Source organism: Hippocampus comes, unplaced genomic scaffold (assembly GCF_001891065.2).
Source record: "Hippocampus comes isolate QL1 unplaced genomic scaffold, H_comes_QL1_v1.1 scaffold317, whole genome shotgun sequence".
Taxonomy (NCBI): Eukaryota; Metazoa; Chordata; class Actinopteri; order Syngnathiformes; family Syngnathidae; genus Hippocampus; species Hippocampus comes.
The window spans coordinates 1,142,396-1,154,525 of record NW_017805531.1 but is presented as its reverse complement, the minus strand read 5'-3'; the positions used below and the strand labels follow the sequence as shown (position 1 = coordinate 1,154,525).

The following is a 12,130-nucleotide window of genomic DNA, read 5'->3' as shown; positions in this document are numbered from 1 at the left end:
CATATTAATAGTCGGCACACAAGGCCAACCTGATGCTCACTTACGGTCGTCTTCATTTTACAGAAGACACAAAGGCGACCTCGTCCGCTGAAAGGTCCGTGACCCACCAGAAGGCCGCGAAACCCTTGAGCATGCGTTCCTTTTCCGTGGACCTTCTCGCATCCCCTTTCTTTATCGGTGCCTGAATGGGCTCTGTGGTTGGTCAATAAATTCAGTGATTCAGGGGGTGGACAGTTGCAGCCGTGTTAACATTTGTTCACAGTCTTGTCGGAGGGACACGCCCCGCCCCCTGGCTCTTTGTCTCTTCTGGTCCCGCAACAGGTTAGAAGTCAATGGAGGGCCTTGTGCGGAGGTGGCAGGGGCACGGATGGAGCCGCCTCTCACATGGCGTTCACACAGGGGGTGTACCGGCTCACATCACTGTCACGCTTGTTACTGTGGGGCCACACACTATTCCGAGCTCGCCTCCGTGGCTCTCCCCCGGGGGCCCCGTACGATGTTTTAAACAAACTGCCGGTTTATCATTGGGGTAAGGTGATCCGCACTCAGAAAGAAGTTTGGCGGACTGTGTCTCACGATCTCAGTTTACTTATCGGGCTTGCAATAAAATAAGGCCAGGCCTTCAGCGCTCTCAGTGATGCTTACACTGGACGTGAACTTCAGTGTAGCATTGATGTGCCATTGTCCGCTAGCTTAAAATGTGAAATGCCAGAAGTTGATTTCTATGAACGTTTCACTTTTGTATATTTTTTTCATTGACTTTGGTATGGTATGAATTAAAAGTATTCTTTTATAAAAATTGCACAAGAGCGGAAAAGAGTATATACACTTGGCTTCTGCTGATGGGCTAACATCCGGCGTAGACAGACAGAAGCTTAAACCAGTTCGGATTAGCAGCAGGTGTGCCGTGTGTGTTTACAATGCGCCTGTTGCGGACCCACACGCTCGCTTGGTATAGAAAATACTGTGTAGATGCTAATGTTAGTTGTTTGTGTGCATTTGAGTTGACCCACCGTTTCGTTGTTCGATTCAAAATGCCAACGATTCCGGGATAATCATAATATTAGTCCTACTTCCACTAAAAATGTCGAGACTTGATGTCCACGTAGATCCGACCGACACGATTGCCTCATGCATCACCGGCCAAAATCAATGTGCCTTTGTCACCGTAAATGTTGGGAAACACGGATTTTACAGACTTTACTGAAATAAAGTACAGAGACGGCCGGCCGCGGATAGAGCAAAATAAGCAACGCAAACAGAGGCGGGATCTCAGTGACAGAAAGCTCCGAACAGAAATAGACAGACAAAACCTCGAGAGGGATTTAGAGCCATGAGGTCTGACTGTCATGAGAAGATGAGCGTTACCATGGCCACCCAAGAGCCACCCAGGAAGCATGCGAGCTCTGGAGCCAGGGACCCGGGGCCTGGCACTTGTGGATCACATGCGCTAACCAGGGATTATGTGCATAAGTGATGAGCGCTAAGCCGGCAGGTGAAGAAGGGAAAGAGGGCGCCGTCGCTCTGGGCAGCTCGCCGTTGAGAGCGGGGACTTTTTCCCAAGTGAGTCTGATCTCCCGTGTGAAGGGGACTCAGCCAGAGGTCCTCCAGTGCTGAAAGGGCATCCCCCTGGGCTGCATTCAATGCGTAAGTGGCCAAACCGCTGGTCTTGTGAGCCATCTTGACGGCCATGAATGAGCCATCTTCACTTTCATAAATCCTAACGCAAACACTCTCGTGGCTCTCGGCCTAAGCGCGGCGAAGGATAAGCACCGCGTGCCGGTTAGCTGCGGGTCCTCTCTCGAGCGCGGGTTACTCATGCCAAAATAGAAGAGGCAATTCTATGTGGATGCATTGAAAAGAGAAAAAATACAGCAGACACAATGGGTTAAGCTGGACGAATGAAACCCCCCCAATTAAAAACCCGTTTTTAATAATTTTTTATTTGTTTTTTTATGTTCAACGATTGTATATTTGGGATAACAAGTAACACAAATACATAAAACATTCAACATTTTTAAAGTATTTAAATCATGATCTTTCATGGGAAAATCTAATCTTAGGATACAGCGACAGGAAATGAGGGTTCTTTTCCAGCCTTCAAGGTCGTCTAAACTTAGAATTTGAGTTCATGAATAACCAATCACATAAATCTGTAGGACGTTTTGGTTAAAAAATATGTATTTTACAGTTCATTTTATCTTGTATTTATACAATTTATTTTCTGGGGATGCAACGTTATTGTGATTCTTATCCTACAAAAAAAAAATCCAAATAAAAAAATTTGGCCAGACCAGTGTCTAATCTGCCAAAAATCTGAGTTGCTCCCCTCCAAACCGTTAGGAGTTCTAATGCTGCAGTGTATTTCGAATCAACATCCTGTATTAAACATGAGGGATATCAGGTTCATAGGTTACTCTATTGCTGTGACTCTCCGTGGGCGTACTGGAATGCGTTTGAACCTCATCAGAACAAAAGCCCTTCATTCCCATGCAGCAAAGACAGAAAAGCACATTTAATCAACCTCCCCCGGCACCTTTTCAAGACGTTCGTATCCCTGAACATATTAACATGTAAATACACTTTACTGAAATGCAAATAATCTACATGGTAACTAGTCCTTTAAACCTCTGAATGCGGTGGAGGAACACTTTCATGTCGGGGTTTTTAAAAATTAAACGCAAGGCCTCTCTTTGACTCTGGAAAAAAGCGTTTTCCAATGTGAGGAAGGATGAGGAGATGACTTGAGCTCCTTTCAAACGGGTTCACTAAGACTGCTCTCCGAGCTGATGATCTAAATACTGACCGGCGACTTGGCAGATGGGCGGGCTGTTGTGCTGCACCGAGAAAAGAAATAGCATTTATACTGTGCTCTCCTTTTCCATTCCCTGTGAGGGAGTGGACCGACTTGGAATACGCTGACTTGATGTTGACAAACAAGAGCACGGAGGAGTCTCCTAATCCTCCCCCCTTGCCCCTTATGCACACTTTACTGCCGTCTAAACAGGCCCACCAAAAACTGCACTGCAGACTTCTCTTATCTCCTGCATGGTTTAATCTACCACCGCCCAATATTTTATTTTTTTTAATACATCCCTACTAGCGCTAAATTCGACCATATTTTGGATTCAACCCGTTGCCATGACAGTCAGTTATTTCCCATCCCTGATCCCTCGCTGACGGCTCCATTGATATGGGCTCCCCTCCCCTTTCCCTGCTCCTTTTTTTTTTGTTTTTGTTCAAATAAAACAAAGCGCAAAGTGAATGCGCTCTGAGGTAGGTAAATGTATTCAGTGACATCAGCCAGGATGATTCCATTCCGCCGGATTCCTGTACCACTTGTTTCCAGTCTTGTCTGGGGGCTGGACACTCTGTTGGGCTCATTGTCCCCGGTGTATTCCATACAGAACCGCAATTAATGGAGGCCTTGTCTAAGACTTGTGGAGCAGAAACTGCTGCTTGGGAGGGGGACAAAAGGCGGGTAGAGCCAGCTCTGAGAGTTGCTACGGGTGGGCCCCCCTCGCCTATTTAAAGGGAATTCAAAGGGGGGAAGGAGAGAGTGGCGCGCTGGATGAGTTGTTTAAGTGATCCCGCTGTCTGTACCCTCCCCTCCTGTCCGGGGATGTTTTCATGCCTGTAGTTAAAAGGGGTCCCTCGCCGCATTTGATGATGAGCGTGGTCATTTGCCTGCCAACAAGCTCGTGTCTGGGCAGAGGTGATAGTGGAGCGTGTCGTTTGCAGCCCAGGTGAATGGCGGAGAGACACGTACTGTAAATGGCAAGAGGGTCGTACGTGACGACAATTTTGGAGAAACGATTTGGGAGAAACATATGCTGCCATCCAAGCAAGGTGTTTTTCATAGATGCCGCTGCTTCTTTCAGCAAGACAATGCCCAACCACATTCTGCACGTGTTACAACAGCGTGGGTTTGTAGTAAAAGAATGCGGGTGCTAGATTGGCCTGCCAGCAGTCCAGACCTGTCTTCCATTGAAAATTTGTGGCGCATTATGAAGCATAAAATATGACAACGGAGACCACGCACTGTTGAACAGCTGAAGCTGTACATCAAGCAAGAATGGGAAAGAATTCCACCAACAAAGCTTCAACAATTAGTGCCCCCCAGTTCCCAAACGTTTATTGAATTTTGTTGAAAGACAAGGTGATGTAACACAGTGATAAATATCACCTTGTCCCATCTTTTCGGGAACGCGTTGCACCCTTATAATTTGAACGTTTTCAAAGAAATCAAGTCCGCCTCCCTCCAACGATATTTTCTCACGTCTCCATCGTCGACGTCTACATGTCAATTTTGCTCGGGGTAAATTAGTGTACAATTTTACGTACTGTGGTGCTTGTTCACATTCCAGATTTTTTTTTTGTCAGATTACGTTTGCATTGTACTGTCAAGCAAGTCGTGTATTGATGCCTCTATTACATTTACTGCGACGGAATATCAGCCATAACTTTGTGAAAATAGGACTTGAAGCATGACTGGTTTTGCCTGGGAGACATTAAAAAAAAACGCTGAAAAAAATAAAAGGATCTTTTCCTGAATCGAATTTGATGAGAACTGGCGGTATAAAGCGTAGTGCAAGTAAATGGAGTGTGGTCTGAAAAGCTCTCATTGGTCCTCTTGAGTGAGCGGCCGCACGAGCCGCTCGCGTGCGGCCCCTCCGCTTCTATAAATAGACCCGCAGGCTCTGTTGATGTAGTGGCACTTTGGCCGGCAACGGACGTTTGTCACCGTCAAACCGCTCGGAGCTTTGCCAGGGGAAGGCGGGACCCGATTTCAACTCGTTTTTTTTTTCTCTTTCCTGGAGTGGAAAGGGAACACATGTGAAAGATGCCGGCCGGTACTTTGGAACGAACGACTTCATCCGCGCCCGGTGAGAGCTCCGCGGTGGAAAGTGCGCGGAGTCAGACGACGGGCAGAAAGGTCAGCAGCTCAATACGACTATTCTTTGCCTTTCGGTGACCGATTTCATGATTATTATTTTTTTTCAATATGAAAATGTATATCTATGTGTCACTTTTAAGTCTTCCAAACCTATTATGGAAAAGCGAAGACGGGCGCGAATCAACGAGAGTCTGGGCCACCTAAAGACGCTCATCTTGGATGCACTCAAGAAAGATGTAAGACCACGCAACATCTGTCGTATACACGCCCGATTAAGAAAATGATTACTCTAAAAAAATAATCATAAAATGGGTTTAGAGCTCCAGACACTCCAAACTGGAGAAGGCGGATATCCTTGAGATGACCGTGAAGCACCTCAGGAACCTGCAACGATTCCAGATGACAGGTAAATGATTTATTTGAGTGAAATATCATCGATTTATCCACCCATCCTGTGTTGAGTAGTTAAATAGCTGATTTGTCTCTTGTTGCCTACTGAGACATTTTGTGTGTGTTGCTGTTCTAAAAAAAAAAAAAACGCCACTTACCATGAAAGAGCTGCATCTAACTTGTTGTTGCTATTGATTGTTTTTTTTTTTTTAATCACACCTGCATTGGTGTATATTTGGAAATTACAATTTTAAGATAAGTAAATAAATAGTAGAGCAAAAAGTCAGCATTGGAGCACATGACCAACCAGCCATGGCTTTTGTGGACAACATCTGTCGTATACACGCCCGATTAAGAAAATGATTACTCTAAAAAAATAATCATAAAATGGGTTTAGAGCTCCAGACACTCCAAACTGGAGAAGGCGGATATCCTTGAGATGACCGTGAAGCACCTCAGGAACCTGCAACGATTCCAGATGACAGGTAAATGATTTATTTGAGTGAAATATCATCGATTTATCCACCCATCCTGTGTTGAGTAGTTAAATAGCTGATTTGTCTTTTGTTGCCTAGTGAGACATTTTGTGTGTGTTGCTATTCTTAAAAAAAAAACGCCACTTACCATGAGTAAGCTGCATCTAACTTGTTGCTATTGATTGTTTTTTTTTTAAATCACACCTGCATTGTTGTATATTTGGAAATTACAATTTTAAGAGAAGTAAATAAATAGTAGAGCAAAAAGTCAGCATTGGAGCACATGACCAACCAGCCATGGCTTTTGTGGAGACTTGACAGCAGGCACGAAATTGTGGAAATGATTTCCCCTCAAATGTGGAACAATTCTGTCGTTTAAGACGTGTGTATGAAAACCGCCCGACATCATTTATTATTTTTACTCACTATTATATATATTGTTTGGGGACAACAGTCACAACAGTGGACAGGTTATCAGGTTATCGGGTTACAGGTTATCATTATTGGTGCATGAAAGGATTAAATTAGCGATTTAATGTGACTTATGTGCGGAGTTGTGTTGAAGTGAGCACGCAAGCATATATGCTAGCAACATAAGGTGTAATACACTCAAACATGACGGCGCTTGTAGCAACGATGTGATCTACGTGTTTTTCTCCACAGCCGCCGCGACCGCAGACCCGTCCGTCCTGGGTAAATACCGGGCCGGTTTCAGTGAGTGCGTGGGCGAGGTCACCCGTTACCTGTCCACGTGTGACGAGGTCAACTCTGAGGCCAGGACGCGCCTGCTCAGCCACCTGGCGGCCCGCGTCTCCCAAATGTACGCGGTCAACTTCTACACGCCTCACTCGGGCCCGCTCGGACAAACTGGCGTCAACACCCCTCGGGTTCCCTGCAAAAACGTCGCGCAGACACGACCGCCGGCAGACACGCTGAATCTCCACGGCAGCTACAAGGTGGTCCCGACTCCCGATGGACATTTTGCGTTTCTTGTTCCCAGTGCGGCTCTCGCACCTTTGGGCGCACAAGGCAGCTGTTACGTGCCCCCCGGTGCGCCTCCGCTCACTTCAGACTCTGTGTGGAGACCCTGGTAGAGTGGGAAGGCAAAATTGGACTATTGCATCATTTGACTTGATTTTTATACTTTTTGTACATGTACAGGAGAGAATAATGTTGACATTTTTGTTTTGTTTTTTACCTGAAGGAAAGTTGACCGACTTGATGTCATCAGAGCTGTTTCAGTGTTTCCCCAACTTTCTTGAGCCGAGGCACATCACGAAACAAAAATGTCACAGAAAAGTGTCTCGATGCAGAAATAATGTTTCAATCGACACACAAATTGACTTTGTGACAAATCCGAGTGTGGTTGAGCACAAAGCCGTTATCGTGTTGCGGGAATGGCAACAGGTGGCTCTGCGGGTTAATTGTACATTCCGCCATGTGGTGGAACAGCACTTCATGGTTCTGCCCTGTCACTGCGACGTCGCTCGCATTGATCGATCAACAAAGCTACATTATTCGTCCGGAGTTTGGGCCAACGAAGTGAAACGGGCACAACAAATGTGCACGGTTGTTGGGAAGCACTGATCTATGATGGCGCAATTTGTCTCCGCCTAATGAGGTGAACACGGTTTGTTGAGAAGCACTGTATTTTTGAAGATGAATAAAAGCTTTCTATGTTGTTCGTTGGACTGTGATTCTTCTGCCCTGTGGTAGTTTGTTGAGGTTAGTCACTTTCAGGTGTACAAAGTTTAATTCAGAACAAAACCAAAGCAGTGAACGCTCAGCCATTTCTAAACGTTGCTCTCTGGCCATGGTGGGTGTCAGTCCCAAATGTTGATAAATCAAAACAATCTTTCTGGTGAAGAGTAGCGTCAGACTCAATTGAAAAGTGCAACTCATCCAACTGACTTCCTGTATAGGCAATTGTTTAAAAAGCATGACATTGTTTTGAACTATCATGGCCAGAAAGAAATTGCTGACACACAAAAAAGAAAAAAAAATGCCTACAGGTGTGTGGGCATTTTTTTTTCTTTTTTTTTGCAGTTTTTGCACACACCTTTGCAAGTCATTTAAAATTAACTTTCAACACAACTGACCGTCTGGTGTTCATTTGAAAGATCAATTCTCGAGTCAGACTTCAACTTGAGAATTTGGTATTCATCAGACTCGACTTAGGTCTTGCCAGTTTAACATTTGAAACTTTGCATTTTCAAGATAATTTGCCATTTGTTTTATTTATTTATTTTGCGTGTGCGTGTCGTTTGCGCAAACCTGGCAACCCGCCCACAAGTGTCATTGAGGGAACCGCCAAGAGGATGAAATCGTTTCTTGTTTTCCGAACGATGATGCTGTGAGGCTAACGAGACGCGACTGACCGCCACCTCGGCAACATTCGCGCAGCGGGCGACTCTGCTGAGGGCCAATTCACCATATCCAGAAGCGGCAGCTTCACCAGCACGTCGCCTCAAATCTGACAATCCATCAACCAGGACGGATGTAGGGCCTCCAAAAGCCGCACCGCCACCACACCACTCTTACTCAGTTGTTTCTTTTTTTTCACATTCATACAATTTAAGAGTCTGTGTTCAAAAAATGGAAGATTCTAGACCAACAGGGTGCATTTCAGACAATATTCCTCCATTTCTGAATCTGCACAGCCCGTTAGAACTTCAACTCTGCCTGCTCATGTGCACTCTGTGACAAAACAAGTTCCCCCTGAGCCTTTGAGAAGACCCCCAAAGTACAAAAACAAAGGTGGGCCCCTCAGAGGCCGAATGGCTCCTCCTCCCGTGACCCTCTCCATCTTCATAATGGGCCTTCCCCTTGTTTACCCAGGAAGAGTTTTGATCGGCGGAGAGGAATGAGCCTGAGCATGCTGTCACTTTCACTCCCGAGTGATATTGTCGGCAGCTCCCCGAGGTTCCGCTTTGAAAGATTTTGTCGGCGCCTCCGCGGCAGGCTCTGCTCTTCAGATCGGAGAAGCTGTGAGGTCGCGACAGGTTGCCTCCATCATCGGAGAACCCGCCGCGGCGTCGCATGGGGCATCGTCAACAGATGATGGCCACTCTTGGGAATGTTTGCAGGGTTGGACCCCTCCTGCTGTCTTTTGTCTTATTGTGTCTTATCCTTTCTCGCTACCCCCCCCCCCCCTCGGGTGCACCATTTTCCCAAATGTTGCAAAAGAGAAGTGGTGTAAACATTTGTCGCTGGGCTGGTCTGGTCCCTTTTACCGTCCGCAGTGATTGATGGCTCACCAACAAAGTGACAACGGTCACACACACCGGAAACTCCTCTGCCTTTGCCGCGGCGGATGAATTGGCGCGGTATTGTCTGAAGGGGTTGTTATGGCGCTCGATAGGGGGTCGACGTCGCGAGTCGTGCCTGAGGCGAAGGAATGAATCGGGCTCTCGATATCAATGGTGAATGCCCTTTGTCCCTTTTTGATTTAGCAACTTGTTTTGGAAAACACTCACAACATTCCAGTGGAAGTGGCGCTTCCACATGCATGAATCAAGGATCAGCCTGACACCAGAACATTGGGAGACACAAATTTATCACTCTGGACTCACACCGAGGGCATAATGGCCAGCGCATTAAAAGTGAGTCACACTGGTGATTCATCACAAGTCAGCTCGTCTTCAAAGGGAATGCCAGATGTCAGGAAGCTCTTGTTTGCACTTCTTGGCCGGATGCCCACCAAAGCTTATCAACAAGTGGAGAGACATCCCATCAAAAGAGATACTTTAATTTCAGCCTTGCTGTTTGAAACACTGGCAATCCAGGTGTGCCCTCCGATTGGCTGGCAACCGGTTCAGGGTGTCCCCCGCCTACTGCCCGAAGACGGCTGGGATGGGCTCCAGCACGCCCGCGACCCTCGTGAGAAAAAAGCAGATTAGAAAATGGAAGGATAAATCACTACAATTCAATCTGACATAGTTGTCAGTCATTGCACGTAGTCTTGAACTGCCATCACCGATAATGGATTTAGAAACAAATCTCAAAATTCACTTTCAACTCAGTTTATTGCAAAGACTGTGAAAAGCATCCACCACGAACAGAAGGAGGCTTGTGATTTCCCCATGTTAGGGCACTTGTTGAGTGTCATTGAGCCAATTGAGCACATCTCTCGAACCCTAACCCTAACCCCAACCCCAATCCTAACCCTTAAATCGAACCCTAATCCCAAAACCCTAAAGTCCTAATTGGAGAACGACCACTAAAACGCACCAAAGGACTTGCATAAATGATAAAATCCATCTGGGAAGCTGGAAACAATCCAAGCGCGGCTGCATTCGAGTGGGTCTTGGGAGGGGCCCTGGGTATCATCGGACCCAATTCATCCGTGATAATTGTAATGTGACGATAAGGAGCTTATAGCCTCTTGTTATCCTCAAGACAAAGGGCGATGTGCCAGAATGCCATTCTGATGACAACTCTGCATCCACTTAACACCCACATCAGGTCAGCTGTTGTTAATTTGGTCACTAACACCAATACAGCCACCCCCACATACTCGGGGTCAGCGTGCATTGAGGGCTAAATGTTGACCCCTTGTTTGTAAGCAAGGCTCACATTGAAAGTTCCAAAAAATGGCCGTTTGTTTTCTTGAGAAGTTCGGGTCACGTTATCACGGAGGCGGCGTGTCACCCTCAAGAGGATCTAATTGTCACCTGTTGGCATCTTAACAGCTGGTGTTGGTTGTCATTTCATAAGTGACTGAACATGTTTAAGCAAAAGTATGTTATCATAAGAGTGCCATTTCTTTTTTATGGAATGACATTTTTTACTTTTGCATAAGTACACAAGTTGAATCAATACTTTTATTTTGGTGTACTCGAGTACAGAGTCTGAGCACTTTTGCCACCTTTGCCTTTTTCGCTTTCAGATTTTTTTTTTCTCTGTCCAGAATGCACTTTCATTCATGTAAAATTGTCTAAAATTATGATTGACGTTACCAATTATGGTTCCTTGACAGATAAAGGCTTGGGTATACATTGAGAACCTCGGCTAAATTTCACTCAAAACCTACGAGGGCTGGCAGTATTCTTGCCTTGGGCACTGAGGCTCGTATGACCTCTTTGTGGCCTTGTCACCTCTCTCCCCACTGGACGCCCTAAACTCTGTGGGAACCTCCTCCTTCGACTCCTCGATGCTTTGTGTTCCTTTGGACATTGTTTGTCCCACCAGATAAAGTGTCCTCCCCTCTTTTCTTTCCCCCTTCCCTTCTAAAGGGCAGTTGTGCGGTGCACTAACTGCTCACTGAGCAGGTTCTGACCAGGAGGTAAACGCTTGCTTTTCATTCGACATCACAGGACACCTCACGGGACCTGCTGCCGCAGGTCATTTGGTGACAACTGTTGATGGATGCTGACAGGACATTTGGCGCTGACGATAACTCTATTGACCGCTGAATTCATGCACACACACACACACACACACACACACACACACACACACATATATATATATATATATAATATAGCGAAAAAAATACGTTGACAAAAAAATGTCGATCTGTCCTTAGAAACAAAAAAAAAACCCCACTTGCTTACATCTCTTTCTCACAAATATCGAGGTGATTATTTGATAGAAATGGAGAGAAAATGTATTTTTGCGACGTATATTTCGCACACGATTTTTTTTTTCGTGTTACATCACAGCTTAGGTTTTTCGTAAAATCACGTCATCACTTCACTAATCTTGGATGAGCGACGTCACACGCTCGCGGATACAATTTCGATTTTCTTACGATACGTTACGACTTTTAAAAATCAACGTAAAAATCACATCAACACTCATCACTGGCTCGGTCGTGGAATGTCACATGCGTGGATACGCTTCGGAATACCCCGACGCCAACACGAACAAAAATTAAAATGTGAAAAACTGAACATCGTAAATCCATTGCTGACGTTTTGGTCATTAATTTTGGTGCCTGAACCGCATTTAACAACATGCCGAAAACATTTATCGAGGATATTGTTTTGTGTCGTTTAAGATTTTTTTTAGAGGAAATTCTGATGTGACATCACATCTTTCTATTGTTAAAGTCATGTCATCATCACTTTACTTATTGTGGAATTCCACGCAACGGTGGGCGGATGTACTTCTGAACCCTTCTTCACACGCGCAAAAAATAAAAACACCCCAAAAATTGGAGACAGAAAAAAATCCAACGTTAACTTTTTGTTTTTGGTGTCGAGACACCCGCGCTGTAAAATATTTTGTAAAAATATTAAAAAAAAAAAAAAGGATGGAGCATGTTTTTTATAGCTATTTAACAAACATTTGATGTATGTTTTTTTTTTTTTTTGAGAACAGAACAAAATTAAAAAAAAAAAAAAAACAAAAAAAAAAAAAAAAA

The 12,130-nt window shown here is 45.2% G+C and overlaps 1 protein-coding gene across 1 annotated transcript; it reads left to right on the top strand.

Annotated features, from left to right (window-relative positions):
• The first annotated feature begins 4,690 nt into the window (after positions 1 to 4,690).
• LOC109520474 (transcription factor HES-1-like) lies at positions 4,691 to 7,202 on the top strand. The gene is made up of 4 exons (XM_019877709.1): positions 4,691 to 4,936; positions 5,038 to 5,133; positions 5,216 to 5,303; positions 6,427 to 7,202. The coding sequence occupies exons 1-4, from the start codon at positions 4,844 to 4,846 to the stop codon at positions 6,855 to 6,857; spliced, it is 708 nt and encodes a 235-aa protein (XP_019733268.1). The 5' UTR covers positions 4,691 to 4,843; the 3' UTR covers positions 6,858 to 7,202.
• The last annotated feature ends 4,928 nt before the right edge of the window (positions 7,203 to 12,130 follow it).